The sequence below is a fragment of the Cyprinus carpio genome, chromosome B1 (genome assembly GCF_018340385.1).
Source record: "Cyprinus carpio isolate SPL01 chromosome B1, ASM1834038v1, whole genome shotgun sequence".
In the NCBI taxonomy this organism is placed as follows: Eukaryota; Metazoa; Chordata; class Actinopteri; order Cypriniformes; family Cyprinidae; genus Cyprinus; species Cyprinus carpio.
The window spans coordinates 20,816,904-20,843,210 of NC_056597.1; the positions used below are offsets into that span (position 1 = coordinate 20,816,904).

Sequence of the window (26,307 nt, forward strand, 5' to 3'; positions counted from 1 at the left end):
ATTTATTGATGCATTATACATAGATTTATAGATTATAGATTTATGTATTATTATTTATTTAGATTAATTTATATGTATTTTAATTCATGTATTTATGCATTTATTTATTGTATTATAAATGTATTTTGTTTTATTTATATATTTTTTTAATCACTTATTTGTTTACTTATTTACTTGGGGGTATTTTTAAAAGTGTTTTGATAATATACACACACACACACACACACACGTATATCTATATATATATCTATATATATATATATATAGTGTTGTGTGTGTGTATATTATATATTATATATATATATATATATATATAGAATATATTATATGTGTGTGTGTGGGTGTGTTGGAGTGTGTGTGTGTGTGTGTGTGTGTGTGTGTGTGTGTGTGTGTGTATATATATATATGTATATATATATATATGATATATATATATATCATATATATATATAGTATATAATAGCCATCTATATATATAATATATTAATGTAATGTATATGTATACACAACAACACATATAATATATACTCACACCATCGACATATATACACACATACATATACACCTTCCCTATCTACATATACATTACTAATATATAACATATATGTATATATGTATGTGTATATGTATATATTTATATGTATGTGTATGTGTATATATGTATGTGTATGTGTATGTGTGTATATATATTTATATGTGTGTATGTACAAATATGTACCAAAAGTTCCTTATACGTATATTTTAGTTTCTAATTTAGGTCCTAATATGTACATTTTAGGTTCTAATATGTACCTTGAAGGTACTTATACTGTATGAGGTACAGAGGTGCACCATTTGAAAAAGTACCGCCCCACTGACAGCTTTTGTACTTTTTTTTTTTTCTTCTGAGTGTGTACATTTTTAGAGCGATTAAATAATGAATACATTATTTGTCATGACCTAGCTGTGTGTTTCCTGCTGCTCAGAGTTGCGAATGAAACATCACATTGAATTTCAGTTCCGAAATGAAGTTCGTACACATTCAACATGTTTCCAAACGTGTGCCGCAGCCGCGATTCCTCATAAACCCCCTGAAGCACAGATCTGAACGGGGAACAGGCGCACACACAGACGCTTTGATTTACTGCAGGTTCCAGTAAAAGGCAGCTGTGCTTGCACAGCGCACCCTGCGACGTGACAGGTCTTATTATTATTTATAAGCATTCATAAAGAGAAAGGGTAAATTTGTCATTAATCTTACACACACACACCACAGCCCCGGGGGGATTTTGGCACATTGTGTTTCCCACAAAGTAGCTCACGTTAAAAAAGCCCACTCGTTCATCAAGATGCTCATGCGAACACATCCGTCATGTTTTTTCCCCTTCCAACGGTCTAATAATTAGCTTTCTCTACAGTCTAATAAAAAGCTCCATCTACACCCAAACACACCATCCAGCCACACTTTCCCCCCTCCCTCTTGTAAGACCCTCCATCCGTCCCCCCTTTGCTGGCACATTTACCCCCCTCAGACGCTCCAGAGGGGCTGACGCTCAAATGGAAGGAGTGATTAAGGAGAAGAGGGGGGCGGCAGATACCTGTGGAGCAGAGCCGCCACTCTAACCGCTTCCTCTCTGACCCGCTCTCGCTCTCACATTCTCACTTTTTCTGCTTCCTGCTTTGCTTCACTATCCTTTGGAATCTGGCCTTTTCATTTACAGTTTAATTCCTTTACAGCACGGGTTCCCAAAGGTTTTTTATTTTTTTTGGTCAGTCAAACCCCTTTATATGTAAACTAATTATTTAGAAATATTCTCTGACATTTTAAGTATTTCAGTAGTTTAACAAAACATTTGCATGATCATGGTTCTCTGATGTTGGTTAATTGTCACACGAAATGGAGGTATATATAAGTAAATAGATCTGTATATATATATATATTTTTTATTAAGTTAACATGCTTTTATCTGCCTATTCTAAATCACTATGGTATAAGTAAAAAAAAAAAAAAAAAAAAAAAATTAAATAAAACACTTTAAAAGTTAATAATGGAATAAAACTTTTGATAATTTTAAAATAAAACACTTTAAAAGTAATATATATATATTACTTTTAATTTTAAAATTATCAAAAGTATCAAAAGCATTATTAACATTAAAGTTCTACTGGGACATTTTAGTTTTGTTTTATGTTGAAATCCAAGAAGAAAAATCCCATAAGGATGATTACATTGTTTTTAGGGTAGTAACATTCACTAGTTTTTTTATTTTATTTTATTTTTACTTTTGCTTTTACTTACAACTATTACTGTGCTATTCATTGTAATTACCAAATATAAAAAATATTATACTTTACAACACCATACAAACAAAATAAAAAACATATAGAGAAATTATTTTGTTTTTCCACTCCAGATATACAAAATACAATACAAAATAATGTATTATTTTTTAAATGTTGAGTTAACATCACAGTATCTTTAACATAGCATTTGTAAAAATATAAAGCAATTTATAAATGTGTAAAAAAAAAAAAAAACACTTTAAAATTACACTTACGTTTAGGGACCAATTCTCACTATTAACAAACTATTAATTATGACTTTTGCATCAATAAACTCCTAATTTGCTGCTTATTAATAGTAAGTAAGGTAGTTTATGTATGAGGTATACAGTAAGTTAAATATGGTCATACACAATAAGACATTAATATGTGCTGTATAAGTACTAATAAACAGCCAATATGCTATTACACACATACACATATTATGTACTGTATTTAGTGAAATAAAAAGTATCAAAATCTATAGTTTTGCCATCTGATCCCATCATTGTGCGTGGTACTTTGTCTCTGGTGGCCACTCAAGTCATGTTCTCTCGTTATCTGACACTTACCACTATTACTGCAGGTTTGCAGGATTAGGCCCCAGTGTATATCGTAAAATGAAGTGTGTCTCTCTCTTTCTCTCTCTCGCACACACACACACACACACACAGACGCGAGGCTGAAGGTGTGTTTGATTAGCAGAGGTCAGGCGTCATGTTCTCTTCAAAGGCTGTGAATGAGGTGCTTCATTTCCTGAGTGTTCACAGCCTGTCTCTTGTGTCTCCAACACTTTGTTAAAGAGGAATTCAACTGAGAATAGAAGTGTGTGTGTGTGTGAGAGAGAGAGAGAGAGAATGTAATGCAAAAAAAGCAAGAAAAAAAATGAGTGAGAATGAAATGTACAAAGAATACATTGTTAGGCTGCAATGCCATAAATATGAGAAAATAATAATACATTACTTATTTTTTCCCCCCACTGATACGATATGGTTTATTTGCATATCTATAGGCTGTATACAGTTGCCAAGCAACATAACGATCATTCTATAAACGAGTGATTGGCACATTTATATAGAATCCAGTTGTTACAGTATGTGTATATCAGTTTTAAACTTGACTTATCCAGTTAGATGTCTTTGGTTATGTTTTAGAGTATTGCTTGTTTATTTGTGCATTTATTTATTTATGCTTTTATTTATTATTTTATATATTATGTATTTGCTTGTTATGCATGTTATTTTTATGAATTTATTTATTCTAATAAGTTTGGAATTATTTGTTACTATTGTCTAAAACATTTATTTGCATATATATACAGTGTTATACATACACACACATATATAATATATATATTATATATATATATATATATATATATATATATATATAATATATTATACACACACACACACACACACACACCACACACCCACAACACACACACACACACACACACACACACACACACACACACACACATATATATATAATTAAAGAAAACAAACGTGACTGCCACAAAACATTGCTAGAACCATGTTTTACAATATCGTTACAGTTTTTTGCTTTACGCTGTTTGTATTTTGCCAGGTTTTTTTTTTTTTTTTTTTTTTTTTTTTTTTTGTGGGACTCAATGTTTTAGGCTGTAAACTCTAAAAGTGTGTGTTTGTGTTTGAGCGGTTACCCGATACCCTCTGGGGGTGAAAGCGGCGGCCCAGGTGCATCTTTTTGAGAGGTAATCTTACACATCTGGAGCCGATGTTCAGCACACACATGGCGGCCGATCTCAGATTAGTCTGGTCTGCTCCTTAATCCCTTAATTCCAGCCTTGTTTGCACGGCATCACCCACAATCACATTCCATGGATTTTACCTGTGTTTGTGTGTGCCGACTCACTGTGTGTTTGTAAAGGCCTCAGCGCAGGTCACATGGGTGTGATTGATGTCGATGCCCCTCTGTGGACGATCACGGTGGGAGATTTAGAGGGACTTTTTGTCAGGCTTATTTGTCATCTGGAGTGAGAGAGGGGCGTGGATGAGAAGATGTAAGACTATACCGCGAACGGGAATGAAAATTAAGAATGTGATAAAGTAGGACTCTATGTTCTAATCGCAGATCATAGAGCCATAAAATGGTATTTACTGTATAATGTAGAATGTCAGAGAATTTGGCAAAATTTCGATTAGTAAATCAAAAGTAGGGCTGTACATGTATCATATTGTGATATGGATTGGTGTCTATGAATATTAAATGAAAGAAATACATTACTATTGTAAACTAGAATGTACTTCTCAAAGTAATGATAACAAAAATAAATATAGCTGCAGCAATTAAGGGGCCAATCACAACAGAGGTAAAATAAAGAGCTAAGGAGCTGTCTTTAGTTGCTCCGTAAAGACCAGGGTTCTCCAACCTGCTCCTGCAGAAGTTCCAACCCTGCTCCAACACACCTGTCTGTAATTAAGCAGCCCTGAACACCTTGATTAACTGGTCCAGGTGTATGTGATTAGGGTTGAAGCTGAACTCTGCAGTATGGTAGCTCTCCAGGAGCAGGGTTGGAGACCACTGTTAAAGACATTTGTTGATACAGCATTATACTACAAAACTTTGTCCGACGCCCATAAAGGCTGAAATAGACCAATTAGGTATTGTTCTATTTGGTATGCCGTTCCAAATCTAATGAAACCAATCTTATGATTTTTGACCAAACTGGTCAAAAGTTATAAGCAGAAATGTCAAATTTGATATCTTTTGAACAGTAGGTGGTGCTGCACCGAAACTACTCATGTGGCCTCGGGTCTTGCTTGTTATAACACATACCAAGTTTGGTCAGAATGCATTAAAGTGTTGCGGAGATACAGCCTCATTTCCATTTTTGTACAAACGTCGTCAAATTTGTTAATACGCTTAACGAAAATAAGAAAATGGTATATCGAAAAGTTTTTGATAACTTTTGAATGCTCTGAAGATGATATGAGACGATTTTCGTGAAAATTAGACAGACCGTCTGTGTCGAGTTTGAAAAAGTTGATTTTTTGTAAAAGGCAAAATTCTTGACTCATAGAAAATAGCAAAAAATAGAAAAGAGTTTTGCTCTTAGATCTTATGGTTAAAGTTAATAGCAGGAACATGAATGCAAATTTAGCCTGTTAGTGGCGCTAGAGAGTTTGAGTTAGAGACTTAAAATTTGCTGTGGTTAATGATGACTGTCCTCTATCTGAGTGCCATATTTCATAACTTTCTTGCAAACAGTTCTATAAGATTCATAAGATTTGTTAAAGCATTTGTAATATACAGCATTTTACTACAACATTCGAAATAGTCCATAGTCAAAATGGCTGACATAGGTCTGTCCATATCATTTGATTTGGTATGCTGGTCAAAATGTTCAGAAATTATAAACTAAAATTTTAAACAAAATTGTTAATTTTCAAAATCTTTTGACCAGTAAGTGGCGCTTCGCACATTGCCCATTTTTGCGTGAATTTCATAAAATTTGTTTACATGCTTAACGAGAATGATTTGGTTTATTGGAAATCTTAAACTCAAAAACATGATCTGAGCCAATTTTGGTGAAAATCAGACAAAACTGGTTAAAGTTTTATGCATTAATTTGATAACAAAATTAATGTATTTGTTTGTATTAAATTATAAATCACAGAATCCAGAAAAAAAAACAGAGTGCACTATTATAATTTTAAAAAAGTATAAAGTTTTATGAATTAAATTTATTAGACATTTATTTTTCTTTTATTAAAACCATTAACCGTTAGACCATTAAAATATAATGCGGAATAAACAAACAAACAAACAAACAGAAAACAGAATCTGGGAAAAAATAAAAGAGATTTCAAAGGGCCCTAATAAAGGAAGGAACAATTCTGGAAGAGACAATGATGATGAACTTTCTTTTCTGAAACCTAGTGACCTACCTACCTTTTTTAAAAGACATCTTACATCAGCTTTTTATAGATGATCCGGTTCTTCACGATCATTAACATTTTGCAAACGAAAGGCTCATTCACCAGCAACAGCAAAATCCTGTCGTGACCTAGGGGTTGATTGGCAGGTGGGGTTGGCATGGCAACAGGCTCCATCTCTCATTAGCATGCAGGTGGAGCAGGTAATGGATTACAAGAGGAAGTGACATTAGTCAGCATTGTTTGACATCATGTTTCCTCGGGCCAGTATCTGTGTTTGAGCTAAGAGAAGAGAGGGCGAGATGCCTGCTAACTCGAATGCAAATCAATTCACAGGATTTTGTCATGAATGAGAAGAAAGTTTGTGCCAGCAGAGAAGTTAAGAACTTGCAATAATTGGATTGGCAATTGGTTCTTCTCTATGTGGCCTGTTGTTCTTTTTATATCTCAGATTTTTACTATGAATGGCTCAGTGTGTCTTTTATATCTTTTTGTGACTTTATGTCTCAGTTTTCTTTACAGAGATTTTGGCAGTTATATACCACAATGTGACCGTCTTACAACTGGGTCTTTTTATCTCAGTTTTGCCAATCTGCCAATTCTGACTTTATTTACTGTATAATTGTGACTTTATTTTGCACATTGTGACTATATTTCAGTTTTGACTTTAAATGCAATATAATTGCCTTTATGTGTCACAGTTTTGATGTCACAGTTATGACTATCAATACTGATGTTATATCTTAATGTTGAATTTAGATCTCACAATTGTGAATTGATGAATAGTGACTTTATATCTCAAATTTTACTTTATATGCAACGTTACAGTCTCATATTTTGGACTTTTTATCTCACAATTTTGACTGTATATACCAAAGTGTGACTATATATCTGTTTTGACTATATGCCACAAAATTCCTAGTTTCCTAGTTATATTATGTCTTTGTCACAATGTGACTTTATATCTCAATTTTGTCTTCATTTATATGTTACAATTATGACTGTCATAATTTGTCATAGTTGTTCCACAATATGACATAAAAGTGACTTTTTCTTAAAACTGTGATTGTATATGCCACAATGAGCATTTATCTGACAGTTTTGACTGTATATCTCAAAATTTTAACTTTACAAAGTGATTCTGAATTCTGCAAAATTGACTTTCTTTTTTTTTTTTTTTTGTGTTGGTGTGTTTTTTTTTTTTTTTTTTTTTTTTTTTAACTCTTGTGGTGGAAACAAGTTTCTGTACATGTGTTTGAGTTGTTGACTTAATAATGACTTAACAGTCAGTGACCAAACAGACAATGTTTTGTACTTTTTGTAAGGAAACCGGTTTCAAACCAGCCTCCAAGGCACCATAACATCACATCTAACGATCTAAAACAAATTTAAGTGAGCTTTAGAGGTTAGCAAGGAAATATTTACTGATGGTATACTACCATCTATCAAAAAAAAAAAAAAAAAAACCCAACGCTTGTGGCGGGGCGCTTGAAAAACAACATAGTGAATGTGCACATCTATAAGTTCATTTGCCAGTAAACAGAATCATAAATTAAAAAAATCAAATGGCATTTTTAAAGTTTTGGCCTCCGCCAATAACTCTTTCCTCAGTTGTAACTCAAATAGAGAAATGCCACCAACTTGGCTGAGACCTAATAAGCTATATTCCCTTAATACATACATACACATTCACAAATCCTCTCAGAGGTCGTGCTGTTGACGAATGCCTCTCGGTAGAATTGAAAAGCCGAGAATGTGTCAGTGTTGCGACCCTCAAGAGACACATATGTGACCGACCTGGCTGCTATTATGAGGGAAGGAGTTTTCATTGTGTTTTTTGTTTTGTTTACAGCTCCGTGATTGGCTGAAATCGACATACTGTGAGTCACACACCTCTACAATGCTTCAGGAATAATGTGCAGTGTGTATATACATAACAGCAGTGATGAATCCCAGCCCACATGCTTCAGGCCCAGAAATAGAGTTTGATCTGGTATAAACACTTAGGGCAAGAACCAGAGAGAGACGGCCATCTATCAAACCCGTGGAGAAGTGATTCCCCGAGATTACTTTCCCCCTCTCTCTGATCTGGACGATTTCTGTTTATTTTTCAGCGCGAGAAATGTCAGCCCATCGAATCACACAGACCGGGCTGGGGTGCGCGGTGCAATATTTCCCCGTGATTGATGATGCGTATTCCTGTCGTGTGTCACCGGTTATTGTTTTCCTGAAAAACAGTTACGGATGCATATGACTTCATATCGAGTTTCCGTCTCACTCTCCCATCCGCGTTAGCTGCCCTCACGGCTGATGCTCCCTGGCGTTTTTTGTCTTTCATTAAGCCGTTGTTTCCTCTGCCAGGTCTTTGACGTGACTGGAAAGGCGAGCCGCGTGAAGAAGGGAAGTGCTAATTCATTAGTGGCTGGCGAATGAATTCATCAGCCGGCCCGGTTTTATGGCCGCTTGTCAACGTGCCAATCGGAGACGGTCAGAGACCACGGCACGCTCAAACGAATTCCCTCTCATTACCGTCGACGTCCTCTCGGCTCATAACACTACCGTGACATTATGTTTGACAGCTTCTGATTCCCTTGTCACATCTAATTTGACCATTGATGCTTAACGCATGTGCTCACAAACACAGACGCGTGTAGACTTGGGTTTCATTTTTTAATTTCATTTATATTTGTTTATCATACTGCCTATCATGTTTATATGATCGTAACTGCTTTGGGAAAAGTGCTGTAAGCTACTCGACCGATGCATTTCACACACAGGCTCTCAGCCGTTACATTGGAGTCTGTTCTATTGACAATTAACGTACGGTTGTGGTGTAATGTGTCTAATTATTGTCTGATGGCTGTGTATATTAACTGGTTTGTAATTAGTTATTACGTTTCGCCCCATTTGAGGCACCTGGTGGAATAATAGCATCTCTCGACAAGAGATAAGTGAGTGTGTTTTTCAGTATAGCATGCTAACATACTCCTTGCATTATATTTGAGGTATGCATACTGCGTGCACTTTTGGATAAGTTTTTGTTTGCATGGAAAACAGGATTACCTGTATTTGCCAACATGTGAACAGTGAATGCTCCAGGGAGCACTGTGTCCCACAATGCAATGCACTCAACTTGACCTTTCCAGTGTGACGAATGAGCCAGCAGTAGCACCAGCTGTAATTTTTTTTTCATCTTGATTCATTGTGATTGGACTGCCAACCTCAAGACAAAATGTATATTGATGGTTTTCTTTTTGATTGATTTAAATTTGAAAGATTTTAAAGATTTATATTGTTTATTTATTGTTTTGTATTCATTAAAATTTTTATTTGTAATATTTGTATTTTCAACTCTCATTTTTTATTTCATATAAAGATTTTTTTTTTTCATTTTATAGTTTTAGAATTTTTAGAATTTTAATTTTTGTAATTTTATAGAATGTTTATACAACTGCTCTCGTTTGAGTTAAATATGTAACAGTGAGGTCATGTGACGACAATGTAGCATATGGCTGTTACCGATTGGATGTTTGACTTTGATATCTCTTGACATGTCAAATATTGATTTTTTTTTTTGCATCTGATGCTTTGTGAAAATATATTTTGGGGGTCACTGTAACTCATCCAGACTTTCTCATACTGTACATCCAAAGGAAACAGCAACTATTCTTCCAGTCTTGCATTCATAGTAATTTTTGAAGCATCTATTATTAATATTGGCCTGTGTTATTCAGGGCTTTGCTCTGAGCGAGAATGAATTATCAGTATTGCATTATAGTACAGTGGCACTGATCATCCATTCTTCCTTCCAACGAACAAATCCTTGTACCTTTCTTTTGCGTCCACTTGAGAACTTTATGATCTTGAGGAATGATGTCATATTCACTGTTAACTTTTTCATGCCGCAATTCCTCCTGAACGATGATTTATGTTGTGGATTTTGTGCGAAATAAACAAGGACAAACAGTTTGATCAGTGTGCTTATGCTGGTACCTGCAGTTGTTCTTATTTTCATCATTGTGTGTCTCTTGTTATGTCCCTTTAAAATAAATTTATGATGTGTATAAACATTATTTTTTACATTGTAGCTGTGTTTTGTTTTGTTTGTTAGTGATGTTTTTCCTGTTCTTTAATCTGACTGGTGTTTGTCTGTCCTCAGCTGAAGGCTGTGTATGAGAAGATGGAGCTCCAGCAGAGGGCGATGGTGAGTCCCGGGGGGAGTGTAGCGTCCAGTCGCTCCAGCCCTGACCCCTCCGAACATGAGCTCAGGGTCCTGCAGCCCTACCTGGGCAGTGAGATCGAGGTCACCCCCTCTGCCCTCAAATCAAGTACGTATGTCAGTGCTGCAATTCACACATCCACATCAATCAAAAAGAAAAACATCAATGATGTGTTTAGCATGCTCTGCAATAGATTTTTTTTTTCATATTTTTTTATTTTATTTTTAATATTTTTTATTTTATTTTATTTTCAAATAAACAACTGGTAAAAAAAAATACTATTATAAATTATTATAGAAATATAATTTAGATTTTATTCAGTAATTAAGTTTTTTATTTCATTTTATATTTTATATAGTTTTTGTTCTATATTCTATATTTTTATTTTTATCAAATAGTGAAGTCTTGTTTATGTTAGAAGTTAGATCAGGGTAAAATTGTTGTTGATCTAAATTCTAAATTATTATTAAAATATTATTTAAAATATTTTTTAAAATGTTATTACAAATTACAAAGAAAATATATTTTAATGTAATTATTGTATTACTGTTGTATATATTGCATTTATATTCATTGAATTCAGCATTTATTTTATTTTATTTTATTTTATTTTATTTTATTTTATTTTATTTTATTTTATTTTATTTTCCAACATGCACAAGTGTCTTTCATTTCCAGCGACCACAGACCGACTGAATGAAGCAAACATCTGTATGTGCACGTCGGTATGAGTGTGTGTGATGGTTTTAGAGTGTGTGGTACACAGCTGTTGATAGTGAATGTGGATTGTATTCATAGTTATGTGTGAACTTGTGTTCATGTGTGGTTGCATTAGTAGCAGTGCATAATTGAGCTGATGTTGTGTGTGTGTATGTGTGGTTTAGTGCGAACTCACTGTTTTGTATAACGTTTTGAAACTACATAAGGGTAAGTTAAATTGATGACAGAATTTTCAGGTTTTGGATCACTGTCCCTTTAAGGCTCCTTAGAGACCACCCATAATGCCCTAGCAACTACATAGCAGCAGATTTGTGACTATTAAAGTGGCTAACGCTCGCTCGATGTTTGACTGTCACAGCTGTATCAATTCCAATAAATGCAAATGTTACATTTCTGAATCCATCATTGTGACTGCTCACTCAGCCTTGCCCTGGCTAACCTTCCCATAATGCTCCTCTCTGAAGCCAGACTGGAGGCAGATGTCCCTGTGTACACCTCAAACACTGCCATGTCATTACATTACAAAAAGTCCACTGTCAGCTGCACACACAATGCTCGACTCGCTCATTTATCAGTTAAATGATGCCGGGGACAAAGAAACCGTGCCCAATGTAGTTTAGTGGCCGTGCCGTAGCGCCGGTGTGTGTGTGTGTGTGTGTGTGTGTATGTCAGCACTTGGGATTTGTTGTCGAAATGCAGCCGAGGCGATAGGGAAGTCAAAAAGGAGTCTTATTGAATCAGTGGTACTAAAGGCCTTCACGGGATCAGGGTTAACTTAATTAGTGTGTGTGTGTGTGTGTGTCTGGGGTGCAAACAGGAATAATGGCAGCATTTGAATGAGTTCATGCTTGGCCGGACCTCACTTGACTTCTGAACAGTGTACACTGCTAATCTGGTTAGTAGATGTGGATGTGTAACACACACGTTGTTATACATTAAGGACACATTTGTCCTCAGAAGTTTGCTATAAATGACCAAACATCTTGTTGAATTTATTTATTTATTTATTTTTAAATGTGTAAAAATTTGTATGTGCTTTTATAACTTTTTATTCATTTTTTTCTTCTTTATTTGGTATTTGATATTTTGTTGTTTAATTTAATTTAAATTGTATTTAGTTTTATCTTTGGCGTTTTGTTTTGGCAAATTTGTCCCTTGAATTTTGCTTTTAAGTTTGTTATTTTTCTTTTTGATGCATTTAAATTTACATATATATATATATATATAATTATTTATTTAATTTATATGCACCTGTATAATTATTTAGAATTTTTCAATCATTAATTTTAATACAAAAAATACATGTATTCTTTATATATCATATAATAATAGTAAAAATAAATAATAAGAATAATATTTGATATAAATAAATAATAATAATAAAATTTGTTTAGATTTTTATTCTAAAATAAATAGATTTATAGTAATTATCTAAAAATGAATTCATTTATAGTAATTATTCTATTTATATGGGTCTGAAAAGGCATAAAAGGTTAAGTGCTGTCAATGTGTGTCGATTTATTGGATTTATTTTTCTTTATTCTCCTTATAGCAAAGTTAATAATTAAATGTGTAAACCGGTGTTTGTTCTTTTCGCTAAACATCACACAATATTAAGAAAAAAATATTATTACTTGAAAACATAAATTTGATGCAAACCCGTCAGCAGTGGTGTGTGTAGTTGTTTTCAGTTATTGGAGCTGCTGTTTTGGCTTAGTTTAGCGAGAAGTAGATATGTCTCAATTGCTTTGTTTTGCAGTTCTCCAACAGTGGGTCTCTGAGGGTTAGACAGATCATCCTGTACAAAAGCACAATGAGATTTCCCCAAAACAAAACTTCTAAGCCACTCTGGCTTTTATTCTGCCAGGGGGCGGGGCATAAGAGTGAGTGACAGGTGGTGACTGCTGAATAAAGATGACTAGAGAGGGGCAGTGGGTCATTGCTCAGTCTGTGGGTCAAAGACATACATGAAAGCACTGGGTAAATGTGAGGTTAAAGAGGTGGAGATGATACAGAGGATGATTGGCAGCGTGACAGATGTCAGTCAGAGCTCAAAGGGCCGCCCTCACACCTGCTGTACAGACATGAGAGAGAAGAGACACAAGAGATGGTTTGAATTGGCATTTCAGCCTGTAACAAACACAAGAAAATATACCACATGTACTGTGTAGTGAATACTGTTATTAAATGTGAAACAGTAGCCAACGATAAACATTTCAAACTGTATTTTGGTGAATTGTTGTCCCATAACCACATTAAAGTTGTGTTTAAATGTTCAGAATCAGATATTTTGAAACAAATCTTCAACAAGGGAAACAATAGGAAACACGAACGCTTCAAGGAAATGATGAATGAAGACAAAATTGTCTCCAAAAGTGTGATATGACCATACAAATCATGCAAGTTTTTTTTTTATTTAAAATTTTTACTTAATAAATATTTACATTTTAAATAAGTTTTTTATTTTCAAATGATTATACAATTATTTCAGTTGTATTACTAAAATATTAATGAGTAATTCTACATTTAATTTGAAGTTAATTTAAGTTAATTTAGTTATTATTAAAAAGCAAAAAAATTCTGTTATTTAGCAAAAATATTTTACAAATATTTTAAAATAGATAATTCTTCTGCCAAATAGTAAAGTCTTGGATCTGTTTGTCTTATAAGTTACGTTTTAGTCAATGAAATTGTTGTTGTTTGCTATACATGACCATATCATTCAAGTTTTTCTTTTTGATTTAATTTTTTTAAACAATTATTTTATTTTATTTTATTTTATTTTATTTTATTTTATTTTATTTTATTTTATTTTATAGATAATTCTGCAACATAGTAAAATCTTGGATCTGTTATACTCTATAATATAGAATATACTCTATAAATATAGTATATACTCTACATCATTTTTATTTTATCCTTTATTCAAAATTTCTATTGTTTTATGGACAGGGTTATACATTAGTAATTATAATTAGCTTAATTTGGGTCTGAAGAGACGCACTTAACCATATAAAAGCATTTAAGCTCGTTTTTCTTGTGAGATCCTGATTGAAAGATATGTGATTGGTTGTCATGGGTAACACATGGGCGGCACATTAGTGCAGTGCACTTTAAACAAATTAGACCTGCTGTTCATGTTTACCCAGGCAGCACACAAGGAAAGAATTGAGGAAAGGTTTTTTTTTTTTTTTTTCAGATGTAATTATGGAACGCCGCTTTGTTCCGTCAACCAGAGAGTTTGTTCCTGCTTGAGCCGTAACAGTCCTCAGAAACAGAGCAAATCTGTCTGAGCTCTGACTGTCTCTGCGGCACGGCACTATGATTACAGCGGCATCGATCCCTGACCTGCCCGCTCGCGTCACACACACACACACACACACACACACACAGCTCCCAGACTCTCATACCTGTCAGCCATTGATTACCAATAAGACAGAATTACAGGTTAACAGACTGTCGATCTCAAACTTCTCTTTGAATTTGGTTCTTGTTGCACGCTTTTGCCCCCTTTTTATATGTTTTTGGTAACATTCAACCCCTCTCGGCTGATTATCTTCATTTTTGTTGTAGTGACTCAACACAGATGGGAACAACCGCAGCATAGAGCCATGACAAACAGACGACGCTTGACTAAAAGAATGTGCTCGCTTGACCCCATTTCACATGACAGACCTCTCAGGGGTCAAAGGTCAAGAGGATTCGCCATGCTGTCCTTCATCCTAGAAGTTTAAATCCAGAACTGAGAGCAGTTTTCTTAGTATTTTTATACTGCTTGGGATTGTTGTTGAGTGGGAAGCTATCTGAGGCGTGTAGTTAAATTCACTTGACCTTTATGTTGATTTTTACGCCAAGAACATATTTGACAGAAGCATCTCTATTCAAACGCAGCACATCTTTCAAGATAGGGAATTTCCATTGTAAATATATTGAGTTGATTGAATCCAGACTCTGAATTCTCCCATAGATCCTCTGCAATGTAATCTTGGCCACTATGCTAGAGGCGCCAGATGTGTATGCGTCATTTTCTTATCTCTGTAACTGCTGAAAATTGAGATTATTTCTAGTTATTGATTTTTTTTCCCCCTTTTTTTTTCTTTTGGAAGGCAAACAATGCAGTTACTAAGAACGTAACACATGCTGTTGATTTTTGTTGTTGTTTTTGGAAATCAAGTTTCATGTTTCGTGTTTGTTTTATTTATTTTTAATTCTTATTAATTTGATTAATTTTACATTATTTTGGAAAGCAAACACACACGCATGCACACACACACACACACACACACACACATGCGCACACACACACACACACACACACACACACACACACACACACACACACACATGCGCACACACACACACACACACACACACATATACAGTATTACATTAACTTATGATACTACTTTTAATTTAAAATTTTACATTGTTTGAAGTAAAACAACTGTATTGATTTAAAAACATTGCAAATTTAAAGGTAGAATTAGCTATCAATGTTTTAATAACAAAAACATAATAATGTATTACTGTATTTTTAATCAGATATTCCTGAAAGGAATTCCTGATTTTTTTTAAATTGTATTTGTTTTATTTAATTTTAAGTATTTTTTTTTTGAAAATCAAAATGCTATTCTAAATTCTAAAAACATTTCTATTATTTAACAAAATATTTACAGAACTGTGACTCCTGATTCTACTAAATTTTACATATAAAACTTTTGTAAGGAAAACTAATTATTAAAAGCAGTGTTAGTTTAAAAACGGATGTAAGTATTGATGAAATTTTTATTATTTACACATAACTTTAATAAAACCATTAATTTTACTTTTATGTTATAAAAGGCAAACAGTTCTTATGAAAACGTTTGAAAGTAACTTCAGGTCTGTGAATGTCAAACCTTTAGTCTATTAATACTTTAATATTTTCATACTCAAATTCTCTTTATTTTCAGGCTGATTACTCATATTGTGGGATTGCCTCTATTATTTATTCAGCTGAATAGATTTTCATAGCACACTCCGACTGTAGTGCTTTTCCTGGAAGATGAAACCACTAGAAGGGCTGCTCCACTCCTTCATCAGAAGAGCCAGTAATTAAAGGTTTTACCTTGAAAACCAAAATTAATGCCTAAAATTAGTTTGCTCGAACGTTCTTCTTGACCATTAACCTTGAGCCTAGAATTCAGTGCTAAGCTCCACCAGGTTCTGCAGGTTGAAGAAGACTGATTGGAGTTGAGGGAAACTCCAGACGCTGCACAGATGTAACACTCCTTTATGAGAATTCGTAATCATCACGAAGGTCTGAGAGCTTTCTTATTCTGAGCGGTCTTCTGGGTGTAGTTAGCGGCTTTAAGTTATAATGGTTACTAAACCCTCTGTCAGTATGTGTGCCCACTCAAAAGATGAACATTTATCTAAACTTTGTCACATAAATGAACTCAACTCAGGCCTGTAAAGAGTCTGGGTTTCTGTTTAAGTCTCTTTCATTAGCCTTATTTCTCTCATATGCACATCAGCATTGACATACAGAGAAATACAGTTCAATAGTTACATTTTAAGATGGCCCTGATGAATTCTCAGATGTGTTAAAGCTTGCTTTTGGTTCCAGTACCTTATTAAAATGACTCCCGGGACACAGCGACTTCACCTGAATCAGAGTTTCTATGCTAGTGTGATCATACCGAAAGGCCTTTTTGATGATTTCTGGTAGCAGACTGAAGGATAGGATGAAGTGTCTGTTCTACAAGGGAAAATGGTAACTTTTTTTTCAAGCACTGTGCTTGAATTTTTTTTGTTCTCTCTCTCTGTGTTTTTTTCTGTATCTTTTCAGGGGCAGACTTGCTCTTTCTGTTAACTGAGGCTGGCAGAAGTCCTCAGTATTATGTTCTGTCACTTTCACCAGTACATGCAAGATAACTAGTTCTCATCAGTGTTAAGGAAGCTACTTTAAAGCTGCACTGCACTGCATTTTAAAACGTGTATATAAACAGCACATAGTAAAGTGCTGGTGGTAATTTTTTTATTTTTTTTATATATATATATATATATATATATATATATATATATATATATATAAAGATATATATATATATATATATATATATATATATATATATATACATTTTTTTGAAAGTCTTTTATTAACAAAAATACTGTTAATTTTTTATAATTTAAAATATTGGTTTACTATATAAATATATTTTAAAATTTAGTTTATTCCTCTGATGCAAAGCTGAATTTTCAGCATCATTGCTTCAGTCTTCAGTGTCACATGATCCTTCAGAAATCAGTCTAATACTCTGATTTGCTGCTCAGGAAACACTTACTTATTATTATCAATGTTGCAAACAGTTGTGATCCTTATGCCTTTGTGCAAACTGATAAATTTTTTAGGATTTGTTGAATATAAAGTTCAAAAACAGCATTTATTGAACAGTATTTAAAATTTTCTTTTGAGCATTATGAATGTCTTTACTGCCACTTCAGATAAATGTATTGAATCCTTGTTGATTAGACAAGTTTTCACTGTCCTAAAACCTAATATGTAAACTTATACACCCTGCTAAAACATATTTAGCACTACAGGTTTCAGTTAATTAAGTATTTATTAAAAATAAACTAATAATGAATGGGGAAAAGAATTTGTGTGTACAGACCTTTTGTGAAATTGGCAGAAATGTTGCTTAAATTTTTTAAGAGCACTTGTACACAAATAAGTCAATGACATGCAATATGATTAAAAAAAAGTGTAAGTTCCTAGTGTAAATGGCTAACCGTTCAATGACATTGTCGTTCATTACGGTGGATGAAATTGCTCAGTGCGTAGTTGTATGTAAATGTAGGACAGTCATATGCTCATTAGTGTGGTTACTGTTTCTGAATTAGTCATTTTTGCTCCTTATATATTTCCCATATTTCTTATCTTCGTATATATACAGTAGATGATGCATAGCATCTTTTTCCTTGTGATAGAAAACCCTGTTTGGCTCCTTTAACCGTTTCACCAGCAGTGACCTTGCCACCATGCCAGCGCTCCACACACTTGTGTACTTCAGATCCTTGAGATGTCACAGTGTCTCCGGCTTTATCTCAGAAGGTCTTGGAGATCCTCTTCAGTATAAAGGCCAAGGACATTCTGTTGTACATTCCTGATATAAAACTCCCTCATTGCATTTTTCTGCGGTTTTATGTTGTTCCTGTTAAAAAAAAGAGCTGATTTTGATGGACCTAGCATTCTGTTCCCGTAGCTGTTTCTGCTGAGTCTAGCGATGGCTCCAGCACTTTGGCTTTTGTCCCTCTTATGGAAACCAGACAAATGCGTGTGATGGGAGACGTCCGGCTGGAATAATGAGTGTGTGTGCGGAAAGCTGCTCTGACTCACTCAGATGTCTTTGTGTTGTGTGAGGCTGTATTATTGAGGTTCATGTGGTGAGTTCAGTGTGATTTTTATTATGACCCATTGTGTGTCTGAAAAGGAAAACACTCTTGGTGATGTTCAGCTAGTGCAACAGCTCTAGTCTGCCTGAAAAGATCAAAATAGATAATGGAAAATGAGACTTAAAAGTAACTGCTCAAATGTACTTATTTTATACAGAACAAATGAAGGAATGCATGGATAAATAAGTGCTACAAAATTCACATTTTATTATCTGTGCTACATTAAAATGAATTAATAAAATGGTGTCAAGATCAAATGGAGTAGTATTATCTTTACTAAAACAAAAAATAGAAATACCACTGACATTTACCAAGCTATCACAATGGTGTAACTGGAGAAAAAGGTAATATATATATATATATATATATATATATATATATATATATATATATATATATATATATATATATATATATATATATCTGCACTGGAATAATATTCCAATTTAAAAATAATTCCCCAGTTTTTTGCTATTCTCTCTCTCTCTTTTTTTTTTTTTTTTTTTTCTCTCTCTCTCTTTTTTTTTTTTTTATATCTTTTACTTCAATTGAAGTACTAAAATAACAAACTAAAACTTAATCTTAATTAAACATTTAAATTTAAAAAGGCTAATAAAAATGATGAAAAAACAATTAAAAAAATGTAAAATATTAATAGTCTTATTCAAAATATTAACTAAACCTATGGTAGTATCTTAATGATGCTAAAATAAGTTTTAGTGCTGTAAGATAATGTCATGTATGATGGTATTGCTACAGTGATTTTTTTAATGTCTAAATCATTATGTTTTTTTTTGGGTTTTAAAATGCAGAATGATTGTGTTTTAGATGTATAACTGTATCCTTTGACTTTTTCCCATCAGCCACTCCTCTATCGGTGCGAAGCAGCAGTGACCCCGCCCTCGCCCCACCCCTGGATGTCATTTCACTGGACCCTGAGGACATCAGTAGACCCCAGTCCACTGTAAGTGAACACACACCGCATACTGATGCTTGATAGGAGTGTCTGGGAAAGTGCCAGATCCTTTGTTCAGTTGCTACAGTAAATGAAGTACACATTTGTATTGTGCTTTTGGAGGAAGCAGTGCTTTTAAGTTTTTGGTCTTTTGATGTATTTAACATGTCCTTGTTTGCAGGATTTACACTAAACAGCCAGCTTTCATGGTCATGTATTTGTGCTTAAGGTTGACCTTTTAGCTTTGCCATCGTAGTTATCTTACTCTCTTCCATGATTGTTTTCATCAACAAAGCTTTTACTCTCTCTATATATCTTTTTTTTCATTCTTTGTGTTTGAGGTCATCTGTTAAACAGCTCTGTTTTGCTTTCATATTTAGATAGACAAACAGCATATATACCATCGCTCAAAAGTTTTATTGCATTTTTATCATATAAATGCAGTCTTGGTGAGCTTAAGAGACAAAACATCTGTCTATCTGTCTGTCTGTCTGTCTATCTATTTATCTATCTGTCTGTCTGTCTGTCTGTCTATCTATTTATCTATCTGTCTGTCTGTCTGTCTATCAATTACATTTTAAAATATATTCAAATAGAAAAGTTATTTTATTTTCAAAATGAGAGAACGGCGTTCAGTATTTTGCTGTATGTGTTCTCAGTGCTTCAGACTCGCACATAAAGCCAACGCAGTATATTTTAATTCTGAGTGTGACATTTCCTAAATTGTACCACTTCCAGGCTCTTGGAAACTGCTGAGTGTATCAGGACTACATACATAAAACTGTCCAATATCTCTAAAATATTAGCATCAAACGGGAAAAGAAAGTGTACGGCAATTGTTAGGAATTCATAAGGTGTCTGCAAAATTCCGGCTCATGCACGCATCTGTCCCAGATGGCTCTGAGTGACAGTAATCATTGTGGTGCACTCCTCAATGACAGGGTGAGGGCACGCTAATGCATCATCGACAGCACTTTTGAGACGGTGAGGATTCATAAATATCTGCGTATTCTCTCTGCACCCAAATAAATATCTGCTTCTGTCAGTGCCACCGCTGCAGATTCCACTTCTTCAGCACTCTTAAAGGGGTCATATGATGTTGCTAAAAAAGAACATTATTTTGTGTATTTGGTGTAATGAAATGTGTTCATGCGGTTTAAGGTTAAAAAAACACATTATTTTCCACAACCTGTACATTATTGTTTCTCCTCTATGCCCCGCCTCCATACTGTGATTCTTTTTTTTTACAAAGCTCATCATTCTGAAAAGCAAGGTGTGCTCTGATTGGCCAGCTATCCAGTGCGTTGTGATTTGGCTAAATACCTCAAGCGTATGATGGAAATGTTACGCCCCTTGCCATACTGTGATGCGTGTCCCGGCACAACAAGACAAAACCAATAAAACCCATTACAAACGAGGCATTTGTTGCATCCAGTGGGGACATAATTACTGATTATAATGACTTATACTGTGTTTTTACGCGTTGCATTGCTCCGCGCCACGTAAACATAAAACCATGTCTGCATTTGTGATCAGAGAAACAACAAACAACAAGCGCTACTCTACACTGCTCAAAACTCGCGTTTGAATCATCAGTGACAAATTATTTTAATATAAAAAACTTACTTACGGTCTGTGAGTCAGAAGCGTAGTTGTAGTCTACTCTTCCAGGATCAGGAAACAGTCCTCTGTTAAATGCGTTGCACACATCTGAATATTTGGGTTGAACTGTTCTGAAACAGGGTTATAAATACAACTTAACCACTGATTTCTAGCCGTGTCCTCTTTTGGAAAGCCAAACAAAGTAGTTTCGCTTTCACAATGAAACAGCATCACACACGGCGGGCTGAGTGAGCGGCGGCGGTCTTGAGAAAAATGAAGGAAGAAAGGAAGAAAGAAAGAAAGAGACAAGCTACTGAAACAAACAAAAATAAACGAAAAATTAACCAACTAAGAAAGAAATAAATAAAGAGAATGATCAAAAAGGCAAAAAAAAAAAAACAACAACAACAAAAAAAACATGGAAACATGTAAACTATTGAAACAAACAAAAAATAAAGCACGAATAAACAACCAATGAATAAATGAATGAACAAACAAACAAATGAAAGTAAACAAGCAGTTTTTTAGAGGCTTGTCCCCAGATCACAGCATTGTATGAAAATCAATTAAAGGTCCCAGGTGTTTATTAGAGCACTGACCGTAATTACACGTCATGTTCATGTTTATGTGTGCTGGAACGTCTAGACAACCTCCTCAACACATCTGATAATCATCTTGTCTTCACTCTAAAACAAGTGAGCAGAGAATCTCCATCCCTCACTACTGTACGTACAGCTGAGATGTGAACAGAGCCCAGAGAAACTCCTCGAATCATTTAACGGTGTGCCGTGCTTCAGTGCGGGTGACCGCCGGCTGTGAGCTTGAGCTCCTGGGACGGATGATAAGAGACTGGGAGAGCTTCAGGGTTCCCCTTCTCTGCCATAACATGAGCATGAAGCTCAAAGTTCCTCCCAAATCAGAAAATACACCAGATTTACACAAGTAGGACATTCCATTCTGATCTGATGGTCCAGGAACAACCTTACTCCTAAAATGATGAGGTTCATATGAATAATATTCAAGACCCCAAAACTAATTCTAAAATCAGATCTGGTCCGGTTATGAAATGTTGTTCCATGAACATGTTCTAGTCGGTTTGATGTCATAACTTGCTCCTGAACCATCAACATTTAGTGGAACAACATTGCATTGAACTCAGCAAGAGTTTGCTATATCAGATCAGAAAAAATACAGAGAAAAAGTAGCTTGTACATGAAAATTATATTTACTGTAAACACTAACTGATGGCTAAAGTTAAAAGCCAAGCATTAAAAGGCTCAAATACCATGGTGTATAGTATGGTATACCAAGGCACTTTAAATAATACAGTGGCATTATTAAGTTACCATGGTACTTTTTAACAATTTGGGTTAGTGTTTTTGTTGCTGGGTCTTATGTTAGATATTGTGCTGAGTTATCGTGTACAGTAGATTCACTAGACTGATGATCTGGCTTTGCTGTTGTAATATCTGTCAGATCTACAGTTAGATGGATGGATGTGATGGACTCAAAGGTCATAGAGAAACACATCTGTGATGCAAATCTCTCTCTACACACACACACACACACACACACACACACACACACACACACACACACACACACACACACACACACACACACACACACACACACACACACACAGTCTTTTACAAACTCTCTCATTAGGCTTTGACATTTATTCAATTACTGTATTCCCAAGAGTTTAGCCAGCGCTCATAAGTCTTATGTAAACAGGCCGCGCACCCTGAGAGCCAAGGACACACATATTTAATACAGCCTCCGCTCACACGGCTGATGCGTCTGACCATGAATGTTTTACTGTGTTTACTTCAAGCATATTTAGGTCGTAAACATATCAACCAAATCCTCACATCACATCCGAGTCAGTTTTTCCCCTTGTTGTTCTGTGGAGTTTCCATCAAAACCTGCAATACCGTGTTTTCCAGCATTTAAGTTTATGAAACAAGCTGGGACTTATATAATGCAATTAACATCAAGCACACAAGACGTGGAAAGTGACACATTTGTGTTGGTGTTCATTTATTTATACGTTTATTTGTGTAGTGCATTTCCAACACATCTCTAGATTCAGTTTTGCTTAAATTATTGTTGGCTTGGCATATTTAATAAATGTATAATTAGTTTGTTTTATAGTGTATTTATATATTTTTTGTAATGTCTATTATGAATATGTAATTTCATATAATATGAATATATAAACATGCACACACACACACACACACACACACATATATATATATATGAAACTGGCTACCACATAAAAAATAAAATATATATATATATATATATATATATATATATATATATATATATATATAAAAAAAAGTAGTAATAATATATATAATAATTTTTTATTTTTTTTTAGTGGTGGTCAGTTTCATTGTCATGACTACTATAAAAAATAATACATATTTTATTTTTAAGTCTTGTAAAGTTTTATATATAAGCACGCACATATATATATATATATTATATATATATATATATATATATATATATATATAATTATTATTACAAATTGATCGATTGTCGTTTAATTGGCTGTGTTACTAATAAGCCAATACCAACGAATTATATATTACAGCTCACTACAGCTGCATTTATTAGATCAGAAATACAATAAAAACTGTGAAATGTTCTCATAATTTGTATTTTAATATATTTAGCCTGCGATGAAAAGCTGAATTTTTAGATTCATTACTCCAGCTTTAGTGTCACAAAATCCTTCAGAAATCACTCTGTTAATTTGCTGCTGAAGAAACCATTTCTTATTATTATCAATGTTAAAAATCAATGTTTTTTTAAACTTGAATGTGTCTGCTTTCCCTTTTCAGAACTATTATGTCATCCGACCCTCTCTCCATTAAATTGTCGTCCTCGTGTGAACAGAGTGCACTCAGTACAGGAGGGAGATGCACATTAACAATAGCCCCCCTGGTTCTGCTGGCCATGTGGCCTGGCGGGGGGATCATCGCTCTCTACTCAGATTATCTAGGTCACTTTTTGTGTGTTTTCTGCGTCCCGTGAGGGGGGGTGGGGGTCCCATGTGTTAGTGTGTGTGTATGTTTGGGTGGAGAACAGGGTGCGTCATGGACCAGCATTAGCGACGGCTCCACGGTGAGGAAAGTGGACTTTCCTTTTTATGGTGCATCATTTTGTTTTTCTTCATCTTTGTGTTTGTTTTCTTTTCATTTGCCTTTTATCTGTTTTGATTGCGGTTTCCAGATGAGATATTAATCATTAAGAAATGAAAGGCGGACAGTGAGAGAAAGATGGCAAGGAAGCATTTATTGTATTTCAGTGCCGATCTGTGTTCAACACTACCGGCGTCCTGCTCAGTAGCCGACACTGAAGCGTGGTGTGGTTGTTTTGGTTCCTGTAGAGTAACTGAATTCATGGTGAGTGTGTTTTTGTGTTGACAGGGTGTCGGTCATGCAACCTCTGTGAAGGGAGGAGCCATGGACAAACCCAAAGTGGACGTCCCAAACTCTAGGACTGCACAAGTCAACTTAAGGTGAGGGAGTTTGTGTATCATGATTATGTATAAACACTCAAAAGGGGGTATGAAACAATAATAACTGATTATAACTGTTCTTTGTTGTCAGATTAATGTTATTTCTGTGTGTGTGGGTTTGTGGGTGGACATGAGGTCTTTGTATACTGTTGCCACATTTAATATGTAGTTATCTTTATATATCTTTATTTATATTTTGTATTTTTTTAAATAAATAGATATTAACATTTATTAACTATTTTTATTTACATTTTATTTATACATTTTTTTTAAATATTTATATTGACTTGTATTTATTTTATACTTTTATTTCTCAATTGTTGATTTATTAATTCAGTTCTTTAAATTTTAATTTAGTTTGCATTAATTTTACTTGTGCATTCCAAAATATATTGTAATTTATATATAATTATATAATATTAATACATATAATTAAATGCTGTTTAAATTGGTCATATGATGCGTTTTCAAGTTTTTCCTTAGTGTTGAGCCTCGTTTAACAAGTGTTTAAGGATTGTAAATTACTTTTTTAAGCATTGAACTGTACACTATTTCAACAGTTCATTAATGTTTAAAAGTCAGGCTTAATGTAACGTGCTTAAACAAGCTTTTTAATGCTTATCTAGAAGCAGCTTTTCCTATTGAAATTCTTGTCAAGCTGAAATAATGGAAACGGCAGAACTGATCTGAGCCTGGAAGGTTTGGCTCTTCTGAGCATTGTGATTTCAGTAGCTGATTTGACGTTGAGACATACGAGAGCAGCGCAAGAGCTTGTGTGTGTATATTGAAGTTGCCATAGTCACTGGACGGGAGATGTACATACGTCACGTTTTCTCCGTTCATTCCTCTTATCGCAGGTCATGTGACCTCATCTCTTCTCCCTGAGAGACGGATGAAGTTTATCTCTCGCCTCTCTTCACCGCTTCTGTCAATCAGCATTACTGATGCACACACACACTTTTACAGCTCATTAAACATTGAAGTGGTCTACAGTACTGCATCACCTCAGCTGAAGCCCCTGAGGTCCTTCTGGGATTCAATCAGGTTTTAATAAGAGTGCTTATGTAAGTTCTCTCTATTCTATGAGATAAAATCACTTCCCTTTCCTACTATATAGTTATTATTAAACTTTTTAGGTCTAGTTTTCATATTAATGCCATTTTCTTCAGAAGGACAAGTTGGGTAGATGCTGTGGGTGAAGTCAGATAAGATGCCATTTAATTTGACACAAATAAAAATGAAGCTTAGAAGGAGTAGTAGAGCGTTCAAGTTGACTGCTCAGCCAACAAATATTGAAACAGTTCTCATCACAAATTTCCAGTGGACAGAAACTGTGGAAAATATTATTGAATGGTGTGTACTTTGGTGCCTCAGTCACAGCTTCAGTTTTGAGAAGTTTTTTATTCTGATTTACACATGATATTACCAAAGAAAAAATATAAATAACAGTGACAGAAATTTCTTGTCTCTGGCTATAGTTCGGATGCCTCATTCAGTGTACGTTTATAGGAGTTTTTGACCGTTTTATCATCCAATAGGCAAATGTTGTGTAATAAGTATGTAATATGAGTTTGTTCAAATGTAGGTAAATAAAAAAAAAAAAAGAAATGAAAA

At 34.3% G+C, this 26,307-nt stretch overlaps 1 protein-coding gene across 4 annotated transcripts in view; it reads left to right on the forward strand.

Annotated features, from left to right (window-relative positions):
• The window catches only part of LOC109112447 (partitioning defective 3 homolog B-like), a 142,768-nt gene that overhangs the window by 23,075 nt on the left and 93,386 nt on the right, over window positions 1–26,307 (forward strand). For 3 of the 4 annotated variants that reach the window (XM_042716992.1, XM_042716995.1, XM_042716993.1), the window contains exons 3-5: window positions 10,381–10,549; window positions 19,462–19,562; window positions 24,602–24,693. In XM_042716992.1, the coding sequence (XP_042572926.1) occupies window positions 10,381–10,549; window positions 19,462–19,562; window positions 24,602–24,693 (362 nt within the window). Of the gene's footprint in view, window positions 1–10,380; window positions 10,550–19,461; window positions 19,563–24,307; window positions 24,325–24,601; window positions 24,694–26,307 lie in introns of those variants that run through there. The other variant, XM_042716996.1, reaches the window with a different exon arrangement.